The sequence below is a fragment of the Ylistrum balloti genome, unplaced genomic scaffold (genome assembly GCF_031769215.1).
Source record: "Ylistrum balloti isolate Yb309-2 unplaced genomic scaffold, AGI_CSIRO_Ybal_v1 Utg369848, whole genome shotgun sequence".
Taxonomy (NCBI): domain Eukaryota; kingdom Metazoa; phylum Mollusca; class Bivalvia; order Pectinida; family Pectinidae; genus Ylistrum; species Ylistrum balloti.
The window spans coordinates 59,224-84,158 of NW_026782002.1; the positions used below are offsets into that span (position 1 = coordinate 59,224).

The following is a 24,935-nucleotide window of genomic DNA, read 5'->3' on the forward strand; positions in this document are numbered from 1 at the left end:
ATATGTTTACAATATCAAAGGTTTTATGAAACACCAAATTTAAGCACATTTTGAAATCATCTTCGTAACATTGTGGACATTCAATGTTATTGTAGAAAATGTGTTTGATTAATGCTAAGCTTAGGATATGTGTAAATGAAGCTCAGGTGGGTTTAGCCCTATTTTCCTGTCAAGCTAGATATTAAACTCTTAGAGCACAACTGGTACAAGGTTTGTACAGTCTCTCATAAAGATTCTTTGTAACATCACTCCTCAGTACCATGTCTGTCATTTAGGTAAACTGGTTATTGTTTATCCTTTATATTTCCAGTGGTATTTACTTTCATGCTAAGTAGCAGAGAGTAGGAGGGTAAATCCTGAATTCAAAAACTTTCTGACTATTTGTACGAAAATAAATTGATTACACCCATGCTGATTCGATCAATGATAAAAATCTAATATCTCATTATTTGCAAATTTAATGTCATATTTAGATCACTGTTTGCGAAATCATATATTCGCAAATATGACTGAATAGGTTAGTTTGTAAATTAAAGTATTCATGAAATCTAATTGATTCACAGTATCAGGAAAATATCAATTTATCAGTGGCTTAAAGCAATCCTCTACATTTGTATGGCCTTTGACCTCTTTCTGAGTATAGGGAACTATTTTTAGTGTTGACAATTCTTGATAAATATTTTTATCAAACTCTAATATTATGAATGAGATTTATATTTATACTAAAGATATATTTATCAGCAATTAAACTGTCTTCATCACTCTTGAAAGTGTCTGTTTTTTTATCAAGCTTGATAATTGTTTGGCAAAAGAGACAGATGTTTTGAAAGTTTGCAAAAATTAAGTTTTCATTCGCTGTTTCTGCTGAAAATAATCATCTTATCATAAAAAAAATTGATAAATCCAGTGATGCTGATATATTTATCATCCAAAGGTGGTTGGTTTGATAAGTATAAACAATATCGTGGGGAAACTAGAGGCGGGCCAGCTGAGTATTCTGGGACAGACTGTGGAAGATCTCACACTGGAGGAGGTAAAGGAGTATGTGGGAAAGCAAAAGACATTCTGGGACAGACTTAAAGTCTTTATCCGTTTCTACACAGTAAGTAGAAAATAAAATCAGGGTCATATTTTTCGCTCATTTGGCATGGATTGTCTACAAGCTTAAGACATCTGTCTTCTGTTGTTTTTCAGTGTTTTCTTTAAGTTTCTTATTTGAAATTGGAAAACAGAATTATATACTCATGTAGAATGGTTTTGCGAGTATTAGCCTAGGATGGAATCTTAAGTCCTCAAACTACACATTTTTATTCTTGTCACAGACAAGGCTAAAACCTGTAGAAAAACCAACAAAATTTGACAATTACTGCTTTGAAATTGATGGTCTTGGTAGAATTGATCCTGTAAACAGGCAACCATTAAAATAATGATGGAAAGCCTCTCACAACAAAAGTTTTTATATTTTCAAGTGTTGATCTATGAGTAATGATTCCAATGAGAATTAAAAGACAGTATTTAGTCTTTGTATTTTGACCCTAAATGTCCTTAAATGAATGCGTTTTCATACCTACTTTCCTTGTAAAAACACCAAAGGTTACCTACAACAATTAACAATTAAAAGTTTTAAAATAAATTTGGTTTTCTGGAAATGTTTTATAAGTTTCATTTGATTTCTTTGGCAGATAAAGAACAGAGATATCAAGGATTTTGAGGCCTGGTATGATCGAGTAAACAGCTACAGAATCAGTAAAGACGTACAAGATGCTCAGAGTCTGTACTTTGCTATCACGAATAAACTTCCAGATTATTACCGAGTGAGTGACAACAAAGATCGGTGATCTGTATGATTTGATTATTTCAGCGTTGAAAAGATGATGTCAGATATCTGTTGGGATATTTTACCCTGCAACCCTGTACCTCACTACAAATATTTCATTATGTGCAACTGCACAATATGACGTAATAAGTACTTTATTTTCTTGATTCCTCTGCTATTTAATTTGTGTCCAAAGTCATTCTATTGTGTTGCGTCCTATTCGGAATTGATGTCATATTTTTGGGGCTGTGATAACTCGGTTGGTTAGAGTGTTGACCTACATAACCACAGTTGAAGGTCAGAGAAGCATGGTATGACGCTCCTTCATCGTGGCAGTTTGTGTTCCTCAGGAAGCTGAGAAACGGACCAATCTGTGCTGTCGTGGTTTTGTCCTTAGGGAAGACACTTTCCTGAATTGCTCTGAATGGCATGCAACGGACACCAAGTAGATTTCTAGAGCAGTAGTCGCCAGCTACTTCATGACTCCGGTTCTTTATGAGGTGATAAAACCTGCAAGCAATTTCAGGATCTCGCAAGAAATCTGAATTATCGTTACCTCACATAACATCAAATTTTACACCTTTTCATACTAAGATGGTTGTTAATCAAGATTAAAGTGTCAATTATTTAAAGAACATGTTTGACACCTTCTAAAAATTTGTCAAACAATCCTCATTTTTATATACATGAATACAGTCGCGTTGAACATGTGTGACAGATTGATATTGAAATGTTGATAATTTTCCTAATTAATATAAGAATTTCGTGTAGCAAGGTAATGATAAAAGATTTTTTTTATTTTGTAGTTGTGGAGAGGAAACATCGTAAAGAGCTCAATGTCTGGTCTCTGGTCCAATGTAGTGGCTGGAATTCTCTCTAAAGGGAAGTCAGGTCAGTAGTGAGACAGAACACAGGTTCTATATCTCAATCTTGACAGTTTCAACACTGAATTGTAATCAAGAAACAGAGATATATAGGATTTGACTTACTGCTGTTTCCTTCTGTCTTTGATTTCTTCATAGAAAATGTCCAATTTTGATTTTAAAAGCAGGGTCATAAATGGTCACTCTCTAGTCCCTCAGACTTCACAAACTCAGTCTAATTTCAGTGAAAATTTTGTTTTGCCTCCCAGTTGAAACAAGGAATTATCATTAGTAGAGAATGAATTATCATGTTGTGTCTGAGCGTTTATATAATGTAGAATATGACCTGCTCAATTTGTTTGATTTCATTGAATAGTTTATAAAGCTCTTCCTTAGATTTCGCAGTTTGGTTTGACTATGAGTTAATCATATCATACGAAAGAATTTTATGTAAGTCAGAATTGTCACTCAGTCTGTAAGATATTCATTGCATTTTTATTATTTTTTTTTCAAATTTAATTATGATAATTGAAATAGAATTTCATTTTTTGTGTACTTTGGTTTTTAGCCCACCATTTTGTTTTGTATCCTTGATTTCTGATTTTGTATAACTCAACTTGCTATGTAAATTGGATTGCTTTGTATTTAATGATGTTAGTAATAAAAAACTATTGTAGACTATCTCAGGTTCAAGTGTGAACTAAGAATTTTGATAAGGGGAGATAATTCATTTTATCTACTGTCTTTCAGCATATACCCCAGAGAACTTAGCAGATATGGCTCTTCTATTGTCAGAATGTGAGGAAGTGTATAGTGCAGAAGTACCAACAGCTATGCAGGTCAGTGGTCCTCAGACAGTCTGCTGACATAAACACTCTGTCAACTGTAACATTTAGATCAATATTATTAAAAGGACGATTTAATCAAGTTTTATAAAAAATTTTCATGTCAAGAAATCTTTAATGACATTGTAGTTCTATACTCCTTATGAGCTAATCATGGCCTTTTATTGGCACAATATGATGTTTTCCACACGTTTTTAAGTAAATTGTAAGGAATTCTTAAACAGAAGGGTACTTTGACCTCACAGACATGCACAAATCCACTTGAGAGGTCAACAAAAGTGGCTTTCAACCTGAAATGGGAGCTAGTAAAACAAGTCACACCATACAGAGACACAGTAAATGGATGTCAAAAATCCTAGGATCACTGTTGTACAAGAATATGAGAGATGGAACATGTATGAAACGTATTTAGGTTAATCATAACCCAGAGAAAGATATGTATTACTGTGTCATCACTCTGTTCTTCCATCACATGGATTTGTTTATAATCAACTGTGTTCCCACCAGAGGGTGCATCATTACATACTATATGACAATTTGTGCTATATTTGGCATGGACTTTCCCAAAATTTAAACTGACCGCCTGGACATTGACAATATAACCATTACATGATTATTTTGTCTGGATATGTATATTTTCAATTCTACTTGAATTTAATAAACGTTGGTTGTTTAAATTGTCCCTTTAAGTTGAGATGGGAGGAAATGGGTCACATTATGGTTTTTTAGGATATCGATATCTTTGAAATTTATTTGCTAATAACTTTAAACTTTTAAAGGCAGTTCACTCCTGTTTAAAATCTGTTTCAAGGTTGACTACCACTTTATAAATTATTGGAATAATGACACTTGGTGAATATGTGTGCATAACAAAATACATGTACTAAAATTCTATATAAACTTTACCAAAATGTTTATACACAACACATACTTAACAAGGTGTTTTAAGATGATACAAAGAATTTATAACAGTTTTATCAGTAAACCCAATCCTTGAGTTGATGGTAGTATTTCCTGTTCAAAACCTCAAAGTGTCAGAATATTGGTACTTGTTGAAGTGTAGCCTCATAATGGTACAAAACTGTATTCTTTTGACCGACAGGAACTTGCCAGAGAAATCAGTGCTGTAGGATTAACAGACGAATTTCTTACCGTCAGCGATGAAGACTGTGTTCAGTTAATGACGTCCGAAAAGTTCCCAAAACTGAAACAGAAATTTGACACGTTTATTTCACGACACGGTCATCGTTATGTAAGAGAGGTAAGCTTAAATTATCCAGGACTTTAGTATTTGATCAACAGGTACCTCAGAATGGTTGCTGAAATGTTTCCTGATATAAATGAACTTGACCTTGAAGAAATTTCCCTAATGCAAAATATACCCTTTCAATATCACAGGAATCACTTATATGTGAAAAACCTTACATTATTTCATAAAGAATTCCTATTGTATAAACTAGATAAATATTCCTTTTTTCATGTGAGTGTTTCAGGCTTCATTGAGATTTCATTGATGTTGGTACATGATATAAATATATATATGTTAAAACCTTGTTATCTGAAATTCATATAACATGAAGACTTCTCGTAATTCAAAGTATGTTGATATACCCGTCTAAACTTCACACCAAACATTTGACAAATGTCGCTTAAATTGAATAACCAGATAACTTAAAGTTTTCCTATGGTCCTGCCGACTATGAGCTAATGAGGTTTGAATAGACTGTGAAAAGAAGCAGTTATATTGATAATGTGATAAAATTAAAACCCAAAAGTATTTTTAGGGTCACTTTTACATAAAGTTGTCACATGGTGTTTATTACAACAATCAGACATCAGAAGTACTATTGTAAATGCTCTGTTTTTACTATACAGGCTGAATTCTTTGAGAGATCGTGGCGTGCCAAGCCAGAGAGATTGTCCTGTGTATTGAAGGTAATATTTTCTCAGAACTTTAATTTTCACATGTCTGTGTACTGAACTAGTCTTAGACTAGAGAACACTTCATTGGATACTGTTAATGGGATAACTGTGATTAATAGACCTTTGCATTATATTACATGTATTTTGAATTGATAAAAACAAATCCTGTTTTTGCATTATTTGAATCTCATTTGATATTCATCATGGCAAATTTAGAAGATTTAATTATTTATTTGAATGCCTCCCCCAAGATTTGAACCTCAACCCACTGGTTTACTAGCGCTACACTCAACTCAACTGCTAGTGAGAAAAAATCCCTGTAGTTGATCAGTGTATTGTTACTAGTTTTTACTGGTGTTAAAAATTTGATCAGCAAAATTATTTGTTTGCCTTTGTTGGATATATCATGAGATGGATGTTAAATTATAAAAATTTCCATTCATGAAAAATGATTGACAAGTTTCTTGCAAGTATGAGATTGTTTTAATGGCATTTCATTGTTTGGAGCATTTTGTGTTACCCTTGTACGTCATTCTGCTGTCATAACAATTCTGCTCGTTTACTAAGTGAGGGATATAGATATGGAACTGTGATTTAATATGTAGTGGTACATGCAGGTCAAGTTCTGAATTGGATGTGGTCAATTTACATTTACCAGAGTTATGACGAGTCAACTTGTAGAATTTTAAATTAAAGATTCACAAAAATAGTAAGACAAATATTGAAGAGCCTTGCTAACTCCAATGAGAATTTAAAAACAAACAGAAAATTCTGCAGGCAGAATTTTAACTTTTTTTTAGATTCCTTACCATAGATTTTCTAGGCAGGACTTAAGTCTTATTTCATGAGTACACCACTTTGCAACGTCAGTAACACTTAAAAAGTTCCACACCTCTCCATGGTATCTACAGGGACATTTGTGTCACTTTTATACACCTAGTATGCTAAAAGTTAAATGGCACATTCTGGTAGCATATACCCTTAACTGTCACAAGTTAATTTTACTTCTTACAATAACTATATGCACATTTTTATTCTGACAGACGATTCTGAAAACCAAATCATTTCAGCACAAGGAAAAGGAGAAGCTAAGTCTTACTGAAATCTTTGAAAAGATGCAGACTCCGATTAATTGGACAACTAGGTAAGAAACTTGTGTATTTGTATGAATTTTTTTCTATAAGTAAAGTTGTTTTCTTTTAAAGACAAATACAAATGGATACTATTTATAGATCTTTTTGTGAAATGGACGGTGACTATAGGGTTCGAGTGGTTGTGTATAAATTGTAAGGTTTGAATCCTACTACGGCTGTTGTTTTTTCCTTTTCTCTTGAGATGAAGCAGATTAATTTTGTTGTTGCAGACAGGTGCTGAAGTGGATTGTACCAAAGGCTAGGAAGGCTGTTGGAGACCGGGAATGGGGCAAGGTAGATAACTTCGTACAATGTATACAAATACGAGATGGTAATCAAGGAAATGTTTTGTTATATCTCTATTTTTATCAACAGTTCTAATGATAGTTCATATATTAAATACATATATATAGATGAGCCTGTATGTGTTTCCATATGAGATTTCTTTGTTTTATCAAGATTTAACCAAAATCTCTTATGAACTGGGAATGATTGTAAAAAGATGTGATGAGTTTCATAAATCATATATGAATTAGAAACAAATTAAGGATTCTTTTTATCACACTTTAACAAACATTCATTTTTATAGACTGAAACAAAATCTGAGACTGTGATATTCTCACCTAACTATGTATTACAAGGCATAGGATGTCTTGAAGTATCACAATGAAAGCAATTTATTGGAACTTTTAGCAAGGCATAGATATGTTAAGTTATTTTACACATTGTGTAAATACTTGTAAAGAGTGTAATTGCTGATGCCCTATATATATGTTATCCAAACAGGTGATATTTTATTAATGTCTAGTGATCCATCCATTGTCCGTCTGTCATGTATCATAAATGGTTTGTTATTGTTGTTTCTTGAGTAGTACTGGATGGACCTTTCTCAAATTTCATATGTGGGGTTTTGTTGGTCCCTTGTAGTGTCATTTATATATGACTGATCAGAAAAACAAAATGTCATGTGACCATCTTGGATTTGACAATTGAATATGATAATCGCTTTTTCTTAAGAGCAATTTTCACATTTCATAAAATCAAAAATGCAGCTAAAAATAAAAGGAAAAGAAAAAGATTAAATTTTTAAAGAACAAATAAAGCCCCAACAATGATGGACGCAAAGAAACTTGTGGTTACAGAATTATTCTGTGTCTGGGATAACTCCTACTGTCTTCTGGAGCCTGGGTACTTAATCTTAAATCTTAGACACACTTAACTAATGATATCCATTCTACTGACCTCTCCTATTGGTTTTCAATGCTTCTATATACTTTTTATAATATCCAGAATTATTGAACAGTGCACATAGAAAACAAATCAAGACCGTCTGGCTGATTAAATTTGTAATGTACTGATATTGGTTAATTTTATTTCATAGTCTTTGGCAGTAAAAGTCAGTGACATCTTTAAAGAAGCCTATTGGCAACTAGCAGAGCTACTGATGAAAGAGGTAAGACCCTGGTTGTATAGGCTAGAGTTACTTTCATTAAATCAGTGTTAGAATACTTTTTAACTGAACTGAATCAGCCATATCAGGTCTGACAATTTGACATCAGGTTTCCTCACTTTCAAGGGAAACTAACCGCCTTTAGTTCTGCACACAACTTTGCTGTGTTTGATATGAAGAAAAACAATAATGGATGTTTGATAAGACAGGAACAAAAAGGAATTTATGTTTTTCTGGGACAGAATTTTTCTCCCATTCTTTAAGGCATGGCAGATTATGATAAATTATGGAGTTGTCTCCCATACCATTGTAAGCTGTAAATTATCTCTAATGCTGATGTGTCTTCTGTACATACATATATATGTAAACAAATACACATGAGTATATATATATCTCTGATCCTTAGATTTAAAGAAGGGCTGTCCACTATTCCAAAGTGTAAAGGTTTTCTCATAAGACTGTTAAATAGGAACTAAAGGTTGACATGCCCTTTTATGACTTGAATGGAAAATTATATCCAATTATTTGATTCCTTTTGTAATTTTCAGGGTAGACTACCTGAAAAAGAGCTCATGTTTTTCCTGACTCATTCAGAAATTGGGAAATTGCTGAAAACACGTTCTCCAAGACTCATCACAAAGTAAGTGACATTCATACTGATACTGACTCCTGTCCACACTTAGTATTGTAACTTATTTATCTGGAACATAATCAGTACCAAGGATAAGCTGACAGTGTGGAGACTGTTGCTGGCATTACTTTATCTTGTCTAAAATCATTGTTTTCATTCAAAATCAGTGTTCAGGACAATATACAAATATTGCATTTTCAAAATGATTGTTTTCAAATCAGTAATTTCCGTTTTAGGACAATATTGACTTGTTTGAAATCATAGGTTTCAGTCAATTTCCTTTCAAGGGCGATATCATATTTTTAAAAATCGTTGTTTTCAATACAATTCTATTTCAGAGCGATTAAACGAAGGAGACTTCTTCCTAAGATGATGGACCTTAGTTTTCCCAAGCTTCAGTCAGGAATACCAAAACCGGTAATATATCAGAATTAGTCATGTGATATTACTGTACTTTTTCTATGACTTTTTCTACTTTTTCTTGGGTTGTTTTGAAGTCTACCTATGTTCAGTTTTGTGTGTCACACAAAATGGGGTTATTGAAAATGTAATGGGAATTGATTACAATACATATCATTTTATAAAGAAATTAAATTTTCTTTGTAATTGGAGTTTATATTTTATATGGTTTTTTTTCTGTCATGAGAGAAGCTTTCATTAAGACTATCAAATTTTCCTGGAAGTCAGTGAACCATCAATCAGTAAAAACATTGTACTTCACAATTACAAACCTAAAAATCTGTTTTAGCTGCCTTGTCAGGTACTTTAGTCAACAAGCATTTCAGTAAACTCTTTCTCCATTCACAAAACTAACCGGAAAAAGAGCCTTGGAGTCAAAATTGACATAGATTACCTCACAAGAATTACCACAGGATACTTATTGTACACCAAACTGCATGCATTGTGCTTCATTGATTTCAGAAACACTATATGATGCCATATTTGTTACTTATTAAAAGCAGTTGTAAACTTTAAGCTTAACACTGATGCATGCCTGGAAATGTGATATGCTTGTCCCTTGTTAATGTCTTTTGTCTAGGAATTAAACAAGGGACTGAATCCTTGATCAGTTTTATATATTATGTACTTTTGATTGATATGTGATTGAATATTGATGTACAGTATACCGTTTTCAAGCATGAATTTGTGCCATGAAATGTGTTAATGTGATAATGTTCTATAACAAGCAAAAATCTTTAACATTGCAAATATTTGAAACAGTAATTTTCACAACATAATGTCTAATTTCATTAATTACATCACCAAAGAATTGACCTCATGTACTATTTCTATAAGTGTTTGCTTGCATGAAGAACCTTCTTTGTTTTCTTTGATATGTAGAGTTATTGCCCTTGATTTACCAAGACTTCAAATTACTTGAATTTTTGTTTATTGGCTTTCAACCTTTGTTATCATGTTAAGTCAGTCATCAATTAACACATTGTTTCTACCCAAAATTTTCATTGATAACTAAATTGCTTTTCCTTTGAATAATTTATATTATTTGAATGGTTTTGTTAAATTTTTCAATATCTTCATGTTTTATGATAATTTGTACATGCATGGAAAAACTTTGTTGTATAAGATATGTCATGGACCACACAATATATGTAGTTCACTGGGACATCAAGCTCTTTAGATTATCACTGATTGTTGTTTAAGGATGTACACCTCTGATGTTAGGACCAGAAGTAATATATTATTCAATAGAAATGAATTCCAACCAAATATCTGGACTTTTTTTTTTATATACTCATATTAGTACTTAAAAATTGAAAGCAGTGATTTGCATGACATTTTGAAAAAATTTCCTTCATATACTACAATTTTTGATGGTGTAATTGACAGTGTGATTCTGTTAATAGTAGCAACAATTTCAACATTTTCTGGTTGCAACTGTACTTCTCTTGAGTGTAACTCTTGGGAAGACTTCATCTAAATTTTGCATGAATTTTCACCAAAAATCACTTATTTCAAATTCGAGAATTTTGACTTGGTGTCCACTTTCCAAGAAATTCAGGACCCCAAAATAAATATTTCAACTGGTTTCTTGATCTTTGAAAAACTTGCTGTTTGAGTGACAATTTTTCTATCAAAGTTTAAATTTTTTTTAAAAGTTTAATACTAGAAGATGGTCAGATATAGGATTAAAGTCATTTTGGACCATTTTCATTTTTTTTTGGTTGCTGTTCTGTGTAAAACCTGTTTAATCAAATGAAAACTTAGCATATTCACATAATTCTTTTCTAAATATACAAGTATCATATCCTTACTTTGTAATTAAAATGAATTTTACTTTTCAAAAATGTTGCCGCAAAAATAACAGACAGTCTTCAGAAAAAAAAAAAATTAACATAAAAAGAATTGTTCCCTGTTACATGTATTCTGACGCCTGTATCTGAAAAAGTGGTGATCTTTTGCTTTTAATCTATTTTGTAAAATCAAATCTTTCAAAAAATCATCATCAGAAAAAACATGTTTACTACTTATATTTGTTTTTACTTCTCAGAGGAGAACATCCTTATAAGTCAAAGGTCAAAGTTTTTGAATAAGATAGGTTTCATGTTAATGTTGTGATTTATTGTTCGTCTTGTGCTGGTTATGTTCCTCTTGGCTTTTATTTTACATTAAATGACACAAGTGTAATGCCTTCTTAATTTCTTGGTCCAGTTCAGGAGATAGTTTTAAAAGACAACGTAGATATCTAGATATAAAGATTAGTAGTTAAGAAATTTACTTTTGTGAGTTTTTGATTAAATTACTTGCAGATCATGAAAAGTGAAATTGAAGCACAAAGGACTGCTCATTTTACTCTGACTGGTAGGTATAGATAAAATCTGAAATATGTCCTTCCTTGTAAGAAATCTCGAGATTTTCCTTACACAGAAAGTGAAAGAGAAGATACCTTGATAAGTTTAGGAAAAATAAGAGACTTAAACATTCCTATCAAAATAACATTTGGAAAAATAACTTTTATCATATTAATAAAATTGTACACCTGGTAAACTATTGCAGGAGATTTCAATAAACAGGGCCATAATAATTGTACACATGGTCAGAGAAATTATAAATGATTGACAGGCATATAAAAGTCATGACAGATGATTCACTTCAAAACACAAGGAAACTTTGATATATTATCCAAGTTTCAGTTTAAAACAGTACTGTATATATTTTTTTCAGGAATGCCAGTAATGCAGGGCACAGTGACTAGTACTGCTCGAGTGGTCAAGGATTTAGAACAGGCCAACCAAAATATACAGGTCAGTTGATACTATATATGTGTATATATATATATGATCAATGAAGTAAAAATGACAGTACGAACAAATTTGTGAGTCAACCTGTCCCTTTATCAAGACACAGTTATAACATATATATGTAAAAACAGCAAATAAAGTAGTTATCTAATGTTTTCAAACCTTGCAGCCATCTTTGTTTGTTTGTTTGTTTGTTTGTTTACATATGTCTACATAATGATTTAAATAATACACAAAGTCTTCAATATATCGAATTATGTATATATATACAAAGGGGTCATAACAGTCACTGTTCAAAGCTGAATTGTAGAAGTTTAAGTTAGTTGTGGAAGTTGATTAGAAGTGATTGGATGGGTCTAATATGGATGCCAGTGGTGCACATGTTAATGTATTTGTGATAAACACTGATTCTATTTTTGATCAACTTTAAAAAAATAAGAAACATGTATTTTATATAAAAACAAGAATCACTAGATTTTTCGAAAACAAAAACACAAGATTTTGAGCCCACAAAATAACCTGATTTTACATCACTTTACAGGCTGGTGATATTCTAATAGTATCGTACACAGATGTAGGCTGGACACCATACTTCCCTCTTATATCTGGTCTCGTCACTGAGCTAGGTGGACTCTTATCTCATGGTAAGTCAGCTGATTTTTTTCTAACATTTTCTGCAGGTAGGTAATATGTCAATTGAATAGAAGTTCTTATAACACAACCAGTAGAAGATTAGAGTGTGACCAACTTTTTCTGATGTACTGTAATCTGTTTACCATCTCGTCACAATATGATTGACCTTTGTGTACAAAGAGTTACAGTACAGCCGAAAAATATGGTTGATTCCTTACCATCTCATACACTACATACATCAGTGCTAGTACACTCCACACTGGTCATTTGTCTGATGAAGGTGACCATGTAGTCATCAGAACTTCATATTCTAATATTCTTCTAGTTGTGTTATAAGAACTTATTTCCTATCTCATAGTAAGTCAAGGCCATTTTTAGTGATGTTTGGATGGGACCTTTATAAGATAACTTTCATATTAACATATTTTGTTCAATAGTTACACAAATATACTTTTATCTGATGGTAGTTTGTGTGTGTGAATCACTGCCTGGGTTATCCCTCTACTAAGTTAAGTTGAGTATATAAAGTAGTCCCATTGCCTTGCTTTGGTTGGTACATGCCTGAGACTGCTGTTTGTACGTGTATCACATGAACTACTCCACACAAATGTTTGAAACTTTGTACACCATAGTACTATAACCCTAAGTTTTACACCTGACTTAATTAGGGCCTTCATCACGTAGTGACCGATACCCTATAGTGATCTCTCTGTCCATCTGGACGTCCGAGACACATTAGTGTCCACTTCAGAACTTTGTAATCAGTGATAGTAAAGGTGTGACACTATATAAAATTGTTAATCAGTGATAGTAAAGGTGTGACACTTTGTAAAATTGTTAATCAGTGATAGTAAAGGTGTGACACTATGTAAAATTGTTAATCAGCGATAGTAAAGGTGTGACACTTTGTAAAATTGTTAATCAGTGATAGTAAAGGTGTGACACTATGTAAAATTGTTAATCAGTGATAGTAAAGGTGTGACACTATGTAAAATTGTTAATCAGCGATAGTAAAGGTGTGACACTTTGTAAAATTGTTAATCAGCGATAGTAAAGGTGTGACACTTTGTAAAATTGTTAATCAGTGATAGTAAAGGTGTGACACTTTGTAAAATTGTTAATCAGTGATAGTAAAGGTGTGACACTATGTAAAATTGTTAATCAGTGATAGTAAAGGTGTGACACTATGTAAAATTGTTAATCAGCGATAGTAAAGGTGTGACACTTTGTAAAATTGTTAATCAGCGATAGTAAAGGTGTGACACTTTGTAAAATTGTTAATCAGTGATAGTAAAGGTGTGACACTATGTAAAATTGTTAATCAGCGATAGTAAAGGTGTGACACTTTGTAAAATTGTTAATCAGTGATAGTAAAGGTGTGACACTTTATAAAATTGTTAATCAGTGATAGTAAATGTGTGACACTATGTAAAATTGTTAATCAGCGATAGTAAAGGTGTGACACTATGTAAAATTGTTAATCAGCGATAGTAAAGGTGTGACACTATGTAAAATTGTTAATCAGTGATAGTAAAGGTGTGACACTATGTAGAACTGTTAACTTCTATCAGAAAGTGTGCTGGGGGCCTTAGAGATGGCGTCCATCATCATGTCAAATAGTTTTACTGGTAATCAGTCAGGGTTAAAAGATACAAACTTGTGTGAAAGAGATCTCAACAGATTTTATCACATTTACAACATAATGTCAAATCCTACAGCTGATTACAGTTTGTTGGTCAAGATTAAAGAAACAATTTACCAGTTTTGAAAAGAAAAACATAAATAAAGTGGATGAGGATTTGTGAGACCTTGTTCATGTTGTATGAACTATTTTGTTGCTATGCAGGTGCTGTGGTTGCTAGGGAGTATGGCTTACCTTGTATTGTTAATGTATCCAATGCCACACAGCTTTTCCAGTCAGGTGAGTTTGTAACAAAATTATTATCCTATATCACTGTACAATTAAACAGTATCATCTATTGTATATTAGACTGTGTCCACAAAATTTGCAAACAAATTTATTTTGCAGATGCAAATTTTGTGGTAGATTTGTTGAAATTAAGAAAATATGTCTCACTTATAAAAACAAGATATAGCACATGATTTTTTTTTATGAAGAAATCAAAGCCTGACAATGAACACCAACTTATCAATAAAAAGTATGGAAACTTAAGATAATGAGTCTTGGAAAAATGGAATTATCTTTGCTCTGGTTCTGTTAATTGAAAAAATATGGTAAAGTATACTATTAAATCATATGTCTTTGTGGTGCTCAGTTTTCATGGTTTTTACAGAAATACTATTTTATGGACACTTGATTTTGTGGATAAATGTAGCTTAATATGTCTACATAGACAAATGTACTTATTTGGCAGTTTATGGGCATATAAATTTGTGGATTACCTAGGAAGTCATTGAAAATAAATCTCTCACAAAAATTCCTAATTATACAGTAGAATGATAAATGTCATGTCTCTAACATTTTATTGAATGAGGGGTTTGGTGGGAGAGTGAGGCGGAAAAGTATTACACATGTTTGTCTCTCCCATTGCATCTTATGGCAAAGGATCATGTGTTAAGTCCCATCCTGGTCCAGTCCTGTTCAAAATCAATGGCAAAGATTTGTTCTATATTTACCATCGTACCACAACATCACTTTCTACACCTTTTCATATTGAGGTGGCCATCAGTCAAGGTAAAAGGGTCAAAGGTCAAATTTGACAACTGAAACAAATTTATGAAATATATTTTAACACATTGAAGAAGAAACATTCATGTCTTAAACATTTTCTATTTTATTTTTGATGAATGTTCTTTCAGGAGATTTGGTGAGGCTGAACGGCAAGACTGGTACGATAGAAAAACTTGTTGATGAGGAAAAGATGGAAATAGAAACGCAGGAATGAATAAAAGGTCATAGAAGTATAGAACAGTATAATTATGAAAATCATATTTGATGAATTGTGAGCACAATATTTTTGATACCTGTATTTGTGTGAGAAGTAAGATGTAACAGGCTCTGTAACACTTTTAGTATTGTTTTCTGTAGTCATCAGTTTTATCGTGCAAACTTCAATACTCATGCAGAGTCACCATAGAAAAATATGCAGCATCTTATTAATATTCATTTTGAAAACCTTTGACCTAGATATTATAATATCAGGAGGGAGGGACATATCATACAGCTATTTTCAAGCCAAGAATTATTTTATCTTGTGAGGACAATCCAGTCTTATGATTGGTCAAAAATTGTAGCACAGCACCTGTGACAAGGTCAAATTATTCTGACCTTCTCTGGACTTTTATATATCAGCTTGGAGTTGATGACCTCCAGGCCAATATATGAAAATTGATCTTACATCAGAATAATTTGAACTATGACATGCTAGATTGGGTTATGGGCTGCTATATTCACCTCGTGTGCATGGATTATGTCTGTTTTAGTAAACACCACAATATATCTAGACCTATTAAGAGGTGTTTTGACCAATCAGCATGTGGAAAAGTGAGTAATATAATTGCTAATATTTTAACTTCAGCAGAGAAGAAGTAGGGAAAGGGTGAGTAACAAAAGTTCTAAACTTGGTGTTTTCAGAGTTAACCCTTTATGTCAAACTTGTCGCTTAATAAGTTAAGAATTAAGCTGTACAACATAAAGAATTTATTTCTTTAGTAAAATGAAAATGTCTGAATGCTGCTTTTTCAAAATTTAAAACTTTGAGTGAAATTAGGATTCTTCCTTGTAGATAAACAGACTTGAAAAGTCTCATTTCTTTATCTAGTTAAGTTTTGTACAAATGTATATGTCTGCAGTTTGAAAAACAAAAGTATAAAGAATGAGATGCTAGCATTAGAGGTGAATTTGTGAAATGAAATTTAATTTCTTATGAATATTATGCATCAATTTATTTATCTTTTTTTTGGGGTGTTTTTTTTTGTCATGTTGCTTGGAAATATCAAACAGATACAAGACAAAAGGGAACTTCTATCCTCATCTTTACTAGTTATGTACTTAAAGTTGCATTAACTCATTTTCTCAAAAAGTACTATTACTTAGCAAGCGACTTTTGCCTAAAACAAGATTACTTTGTGAACAGCTCAAATATGATCAATGGACTAGCTGTCTGTTTAATTACATTTTTGTTTTAAAAAGACATGAATTTTTAACAAATGGTGGGAATCAAATATACATTGCAGCAGTAACCTGCAATAATATTTATTCATATCTGACAAAATTATTTTCAGTTTTTTACTGTTAGAGAACTAAAGTCCTTTAAAGAAGACAAAGAAGGGAGGTAATGACATACAAATTTTAGTTCCTTTTCTTCGTCTTCTTTGTTTCTTTGTATTGTTCATATTTGATATAAACAAATGTCATTCTCTTGCCCAAATCACTGGCTGTATCTGGTATGTTATTTCTGTAGTGGGGATTGGATCTTGGTGTCTTTACTGGGTTTCAATCACTTGTGGAACTTGTGTGTTAAACCAAAGTAAAATAACATACAACCTTTGTATACAATACACTGAAATTAGATAAGACTCCAGAAGTCTTTCTGAAATCGCATTAATCAAATCCTTTTTCTCTTCGTGAATTTTTTATTGTATACATGTAATTAAAAAATTGTTTGTGCGTTTGATTTACCTGATGAAAATGAGATTTTTTAAAAATACATTTGTATTATCATTGTATTTACATATATTTGTATGCACTGAATTTTATTCATCATGCTATTTACTTACTAGACATCATATCAAAAGAAATTTATTGATTTACTGGAATTTTTTATCCATTATATTTTAAGATTTATGATGGTTGTTCATCATTTTACCTGCATTTTTTATCCGACAGTCTGATCTTTCAGTTTGAACACTGTCTTCCAATTTATCATTATTTTATCGGGGTAGGATGAAATATGATGTTCAGATGCATAGCTTTGTCATTTAAAAAACATTTAAGAACATGAAATTGCTTACTTGGATTGACCAATAATTGACATGGCGAGTATCAGTGTTGAAAGAAAAGATGCTTACCCTTCTGGAATGCCTGGTCTTATTCTCCTCGTATTTTTTTTCAGGAGTCTTTGTACATCTTGCTTTTGTTCACATTTGCCCTAGTTTCATTGAATTTGAGTTTAAATTAAGTTTCTTTTGACATGTTGGTACTTTCTTTGTTGCTTTTATAATGATCAGAAATTCTTTTAAGGTGATCAGTTCTTAAACCTCAAAAGCATTTCTGCATATTTCATATACCATGCTTTTTCAGAAGCGCAATTCAATAATTTGATTTATTTTATTTTAAAAAATTGTGAAACATTTTAAGAACACTCTCACAAGTGGGTATTCATCTCTGATGAAAAAAATTTTTTTATCATTGACGAGGTACATTGTGTGAATGATATTTGTAAAATTTACGTTTTGATTAATGATTGTATACAATTTACATACCGGTATTTCCTTATTTTGTTTTTTCAATATTTTTTTTTTTTAAAAGCACTTATACATGTATTGAACAATCTTGACTAATTTGTTTTTTCATATATTACAACTCTGTGTTGGACATTCAGCGCAGGACCTTGATTTACTTCGCCCAAATATTCTGTTGATGAACAAATATGTTCCAAATCTGAGCACACTATTTTTCTTTTCAGTTCAAATGTCTTGTCTGGTGGCAATATTTCACATCTTTTCATTAGTTAGAAAAAAAAATAAAAAAAGACTGAATCAAAACCTATAAAAATCATTATACATAAAGTAAAATGAATGATAAAAATGCATGGTTAGTAAGTGTAACATTATACATCCATTGTTTTCCTGTTTGTGATTAAGGTGCTGGAGATGGACATTACAATCGCTGGGCATTATTGATTTCTCTTGGGTTGATGCTATATATCTTATGATTCCTTGTCACATAAATTGATAACATTAATTATATATATGTATATTTAACTAATGAAGTATGTTTTAATCCAGTATGATTTGAAACTTGAGGGTTGATAAAGAACAGTATAATAACAAGAACATGTGCTGCAAGTCATGTGATTAATGTGTTAAAACAGTGTCAATGATTTCTTTATCACATTTCTGTCACATCTCTTTTCCTGGATGTTTATACTTTTTTATGCTTAGACAATGATTTGTTTCTTTTTCTTTTCTAATGCTATTTTAATTGTGTGGACCATTATTTCGCTTTCAAAGTGACATCAGGTTATTTGTGAAATGTTTGTCACTTTTAATTAAAAGTTCATTAAATCTTCATTTGAAATAGAAAGAAAGAAATTTATCATTCTGCTGCTGTAAACTTTCCAAGAAAGTTTCAACAAAAAGAAAAAGAAAAAAAAACTACGGGTATGTAGGTGTTTATTGTGGATTATACAAGAAAGATTATTTTTTAAAAGGCAAAAGGTTCAAATTAATTATTTATTACAATACATTGATAGTTGTATGGTACTTATCAGCTGTGACAAGTTCTTACACTTTATTCAACTATGATCGATATATATTACCTTAATAATTATACCACATATATGATACCGAGTAAGTGATTTGATGTATCAGACCTAAAAATTGTACTTTTTACAAAGCATGGTCATGTTACAGGTCACACAGTCGTTCTGTTATTAAAACTGATTTTGAATCATTACGACCAACAAGTTTACTTGACTGCCAACAAGTTTGGTTTACTTGACTGCCAACAAGTTTGGTTTACTTGACTGCTAACAAGTTTGGTTTACTTGACTGCCAACAAGTTTGGTTTACTTGACTGCCAACAAGTTTGGTTTACTTGACTGCCATACTTGACTGCCAACAAGTTTGGTTTACTTGACTGCCAACAAGTTTGGTTTACTTGACTGCCATACTTGACTGCCAACAAGTTTGGTTTACTTGACTGCCATACTTGACTGCTAACAAGTTTGGTTTACTTGACTGCCAACAAGTTTGGTTTACTTGACTGCCAACAAGTTTGGTTTACTTGACTACCATACTTGACTGCCAACAAGTTTGGTTTATTACTTGACTGCCAACAAGTTTGGTTTACTTGACTGCCAACAAGTTTGGTTTACTTGACTGCCAACAAGTTTGGTTTACTTGACTGCCAACAAGTTTGGTTCACTTGACTGCCAACAAGGTTTACTTGAATGCCCACATGGTTGTTTAACTTGATTGTCTACACAGTGGATTAGCTGTTGTTGACATGATCTAAAATGATCCCATTCTTTTGTGTATCTATTAAACTAACATTCAGAGTAAACAAGTGAATAAAGTTATGTCCATGTTTTCAATTGTTTTTATGATATTTCAGATAATCTGTACTAACATATGGTCCTGTTAAGTTCATAACTGAAAGAATTACAGCAGTAAAGATTTCTGAGTCTGCCTTTCATATTCCTGATACTTCCCCGATTAAAGTGTTGTCCCACAGAACCTCATGTGAAGATCTGCAGGGCGTGGTTTGATGCTCCCTGGCTACACAGTTTGTGTTTCTCAGGAAGCTGTGAAACAGATTGGTCTGTGCTGATATGGTTGTATTCTTTGACAAGACATGTTACCCTTATTGCTGTGGATGGGATGAGATATTCTTGTGTTGTTCAGTGTGGTAGCTACCAGCTACTACAAGGAGACCCTGTCTCAAAATGACACTTACTGTTCAAGGGGTAATAACCCAGCTAAACAAATCAAAAACACTTATCAGAGATACGAAACAGACTCGGAAGAACATTTAAGATTTAGATGAGAAACACATGATTTAACAGAATTTGTTATTTGATAGCATGAATATTCAAATTAATTATTAAAGTTTTTTACAGACTACCACATTCCTTGTGGTACTGTGTGTGTAATTGGAGTGAAAAAAAATGCAAGGCCAAACCATGATTCAAATCCTTATCCATCGATCTCTTGATGGATGGTCTACCAATCAAGCTGTTTGCCGAAAATCGACGAAGTCAAATTATGCTACATTCCACTCTCCTTTTATGAAATATTCTCACCCAATAACAACTATTCATGAACTAAATGTGTATTTACATTATATGTACAAGCCACACGATCACGACTAGCTCCTTTTAGACTTGCTCTGTATCTGTACGTGTCGGGATGTTCATTATGTTGTTGTGCCATTTGGTTTCTTCCTCTTTGGAGAAATATATAGCTGATAGGTCTACAAAAGTCTCATGTTTTTCGTAAAATTGAATTAATCTTGATTATAACAATAGGTTTTCACAGACATTGTCAATAATCAAAACAGATAGAGATAGAAAAAATCAAAAGTGATCAAAGTCTAAAATACTTTATTTATAGCAAATTTCAAACCTTAAGCTACATAGAGGTGCTACAAACACATAAGGCAGATCATTTCATACTTGATAATACAACACATCAGAACCATTGCCAACACAGAAGCAGACATACTCCACAGAATAAACAAGTTGAGTTCTGCATTTTTACCTGATTGTTAACCCCATTTAGATCATTGTTAACCCCATTTAGATCATTGTTAACCCCATTTAGATCATTGTTAACCCCATTTAGATCATTGTTAACCCCATTTAGATCATTGTTAACCCCATTTAGATCATTGTTAACCCCATTTAGATCATTGTTAACCCCATTTAGATCATTGTTAACCCCATTTAGATCATTGTTAACCCCATTTAGATCATTGTTAACCCCATTTAGATCATTGTTAACCCCATTTAGATCATTGTTAACCCCATTTAGATCATCTTAAACATTTTCAAAATAATCTTCATTCACCCATGATAGATCAATTTCAGTTCAAACACACAGAAGACATTGAAATCTTGCAAAACATTAATTTTCACTAAGACTTCAGCAATCACAGACATTGCAACATTTCATAGTCTCATAATTAACATTTTTGACCTACCAGTGATACGCACTTTTGCCCCTACATAAAGGTATGTCTGGGGTGACATAAAAATATATAGAATATTTTGACAGCTTACACATCAGCTTTGTCAAATCCTTATGACCTCGGTTTCCTGTTGAACTAAATTATCTCTTCGCTTAGTGAGTGGAAGATGAGGAAGTCGCAAATTTGGATAGATCACATTCCCTCTCTCAGTATAAAGTTTTTCGCCCTCTGATCCAAGAAGTGTTCGAAGACTTATATTTTTCTGTATTAATTTCTCATAGTATTCGATTCCACCTTCTATTAATTCTTTTTCAACAAAGCTTTGGTCAATTCTTGCATCCCGCATCCTGAGGTAGTTATCCATGCCAACCCTAATCCATACCAGACTCACAGCATAAGTAAATAAATGTGCAAACACCACCATTGGTAACAGTAGATTTGGCTTTAATCTTTTGTTCTTCTGCAATAGGATTTGTATATAATATCCAAAAGTGCCGCCCATGGTTAATAACAGTAAACCTAATCCCAATACAACATTCTGATGATGACTATTCACACACTGAATTTCACGCAAAAATGCGAATATCTTCGCCTTTTCACTTAATATCAAGGATGCTTTAAGGTCTTCTATAGCTTTGATATCTTCTTCCGTTTTAACAGCATCACAGCATACATCTGCTACAGTAACAACACTGTAATCTGATGACTTTGGCAGACCATAAATATATTTGTGGAATTGCTTTACCCATTTTGCTAAAACAGTGCCAGCTTTCTTGCAAAGTGAAATGTCGACAGTCTCAATGTCGTCGGTGTTGGAGTATCGCCACGAGTATGGTACTCCTACAGCACCGCCCAAACTAGTTCGTATGGAACCTACACTCTCTGCTTCTGAACTGATGGTAACATACGGAGGCCGTAACAAGGGAACTGTTCTTCCTGGAGCTATGTGTGATTTCATAGTCTCACTGACAACCTAAAAATATCAAAAGGACAATGACTATTACTGAAATGAAAACTATTTTAAAACACTCTCACACACATGTGTATTGCTATAGATTAAGATTACAAACCAAGGCCCACCCACTAACTCCAAGTAACATGCTAATGAATACTCTTGTATCAGGACAAATAAAAATAGGAAAGTAGAACAAACATTTCCCGATCAAAATGCTATGAAGAACGACAAATTTAAGGTCCTTATGACAATCTCCAGACAAGATTACTGGGAGGCAATAATTTCTCCAAAATCATTTGAATCAAACTCGAGAAAAACATTGTTCATGTATATGGTAATTATTATGCCTCCTAACTTTAAATGAGACTGGTTGAAAACTGAAAAAGCAGACTATGAAGACTGAGAAAAAACAAAAGCAAAAGTTTTTCTGAAAGAGTTGTATTGACATGACATTCAGGAAATAACAGATGTATCTTATGCTGATTAAAAGCATACCAAGTTTGAAAGAGAACGTTGGAGGAGATCTTGGGACAAATAAACATTTAAAACAAACAGACTACACCATACTATAATATGTCTAGTCAAAATGTTTTAGCAGGTGTATAAAATGTAAGGCCCCCTGTGTTTATTTCCAGCTATAAATATTGTATGTTTTAAGAAAACACTGCAATCGCAATATGATCAAGTGCATTTATTTTCACCATTTATTTGTTATGGATGAAATAAAAAAAACCTTTTTGAAGTAAGAATAGTTGCTAAAATTGTTAATCCTATTAGCAGAGAGTTTGTTTAGTAACATGTTCTTGAAATTGATTGCGTAGAATTTATTTTACACTTTGCTGAACAGGGATAAATACTTATTTGATAATATGCAGCATTAGTCATATACATAACTGGCTAGACGCGTTAATTTTGTGGGATTTTTTTTTGGGTGAATACAGAGCACCATTTTTGAAATTTTGACAAGTTCAGTTACATTGAGACATAAGTGGTTCCTCCAAATTTAAGTGATTCCACAGGAAAAGGATAAGATGTCCAGGACTCAAATATTTCAGTCCTAAACTTCATTGTTCAGACCTCTGCTAATGTAACTCAAGGATTTCAGACAGTTAGTGAATTATGAAAAAAAAAAATCCTGTAGTTATTGGCTTCAAATAAACACAATTGCAAAATTGATTGGTTAGGGCCAAGGAAGCTTTGCACAATTCATATGGGATATTTCTGTGTTAGGATTATATAGAACTAGGCACATTCTTACAATATTTAATAGTGTAGTCAACATCTTTTTATGGGCTTGAAGTACAGGAAAGTGTGGTGGACCTTATCAACCTTTCAGACTTAAGTTAATTTTCTAACCTTTCCACATGAGATAAGAACGTACCTCCTGTGACATGCTCAGTGTTTTCTTGTCCACCTCTATAGGTTTACCCGACCTCTGGTGGAGCGAGATGTTTTCCCGTTTTTCATCGATGCTATAAAATGTAAAAGCTCCGATGCCAACCCAAACATTACCCAGAAAAACATGTGCATATGCTGAGTTTGCTCTCCAAAACTCTAAAATTCTGGCAGCCATCTGAAAAACAATATCAAGCATTATTTTTTCCCCTTCTTCAATAATCAGAATCCAAGTTTTTTTAAGTATTTAGTGTAAAATTAATCTCGTAAGAAACATGAAACAATGGTAACACTGCTAAATTACATACATATATCAGTGTTGTCATTTAAAGCTAGATAAGCAGGTATAAGTATTCATAAACTCTGAACCAGATTTATTTCAGAAAATGTATTGAATGATACTTCAACAAATTTATATTCAGTAGGCTATTTTTTAAAGATCATCTTCTCATTTCAAATTTTAATAAAAACACTACAGGTATAACATCAAGCATGCACATTAATGTAGATATAGGATCATACATGAGATTAATAGAAGAAGCAAAGATATTTTCAGAAACAATGTAAGTCTTTTTATCATATTCTGCATGTTTTTCCATGTCATCCTTGATTAATATCTATTCAGAGCATTGTCTGAACTAATCCCTATTGGGACTCCTCTCTGGGACTCATTTATTTCGAAGTTTGACAATAAGGGGGATTGTCAAATACATAAACGAGTCCCAAGGCGGAATCCTCCAAGGGGTCATTTCCAATTTATTCCAGTCATAAGACACTCTATATCTATTCAGATTATTTTCCTCTAGTCTTGTATGAACATCTTAAGCTTTCGAGCGATTCATTAAAAATTACACAGCTGTGAGCTGCTATTTCTGATTTCAATTATAAAGATAATTATTGCTTCTTTGTGGCTACTTCTTTGCTGACATGAGTATATTCATTTCGATGCAATAACGTTTTTACATTATAACAACTGTTTACCATGTGTTGGGCTGAAACTATCAAAATGGTCCTTCAATATATCTCTGAAGTACACTTCATGACGACATAGCATTTCGAGATCAACATCTGACCTTTCCCAATCAATCTTGCATCTACATGTATCTTGCACATGTAAAGGACCAATCGGCGGTTTCAGTGTAATAAGAACGCTTAA

The 24,935-nt window shown here is 32.5% G+C and overlaps 2 protein-coding genes across 2 annotated transcripts in view; one reads left to right on the plus strand and one right to left on the minus strand.

The window, feature by feature from the left end:
- The window catches only part of LOC132545447 (putative phosphoenolpyruvate synthase), a 33,446-nt gene extending 17,205 nt beyond the window's left edge, over nt 1-16,241 (plus strand). The window contains exons 24-39 of the mRNA XM_060209130.1: nt 935-1,102; nt 1,683-1,814; nt 2,623-2,707; nt 3,430-3,518; nt 4,627-4,785; nt 5,400-5,459; nt 6,491-6,591; nt 6,811-6,874; nt 7,962-8,033; nt 8,579-8,670; nt 9,000-9,078; nt 11,430-11,481; nt 11,845-11,924; nt 12,463-12,565; nt 14,401-14,475; nt 15,375-16,241. Of these exons, the coding sequence (XP_060065113.1) occupies nt 935-1,102; nt 1,683-1,814; nt 2,623-2,707; nt 3,430-3,518; nt 4,627-4,785; nt 5,400-5,459; nt 6,491-6,591; nt 6,811-6,874; nt 7,962-8,033; nt 8,579-8,670; nt 9,000-9,078; nt 11,430-11,481; nt 11,845-11,924; nt 12,463-12,565; nt 14,401-14,475; nt 15,375-15,460 (1,497 nt within the window). The 3' untranslated portion in view covers nt 15,461-16,241. The remainder of the gene's footprint in view (nt 1-934; nt 1,103-1,682; nt 1,815-2,622; nt 2,708-3,429; nt 3,519-4,626; nt 4,786-5,399; nt 5,460-6,490; nt 6,592-6,810; nt 6,875-7,961; nt 8,034-8,578; nt 8,671-8,999; nt 9,079-11,429; nt 11,482-11,844; nt 11,925-12,462; nt 12,566-14,400; nt 14,476-15,374) is intronic.
- A 4,946-nt stretch (nt 16,242-21,187) lies between these two features.
- LOC132545443 (transmembrane protein 177-like) lies at nt 21,188-24,893 on the minus strand. The gene is made up of 3 exons (XM_060209127.1): nt 24,761-24,893; nt 23,766-23,957; nt 21,188-22,402 (listed from the first exon to the last, which is right to left on the minus strand). The coding sequence occupies exons 1-3, from the start codon at nt 24,761-24,763 to the stop codon at nt 21,533-21,535; spliced, it is 1,065 nt and encodes a 354-aa protein (XP_060065110.1). The 5' UTR covers nt 24,764-24,893; the 3' UTR covers nt 21,188-21,532.
- Between the last annotated feature and the right edge of the window lie 42 nt (nt 24,894-24,935).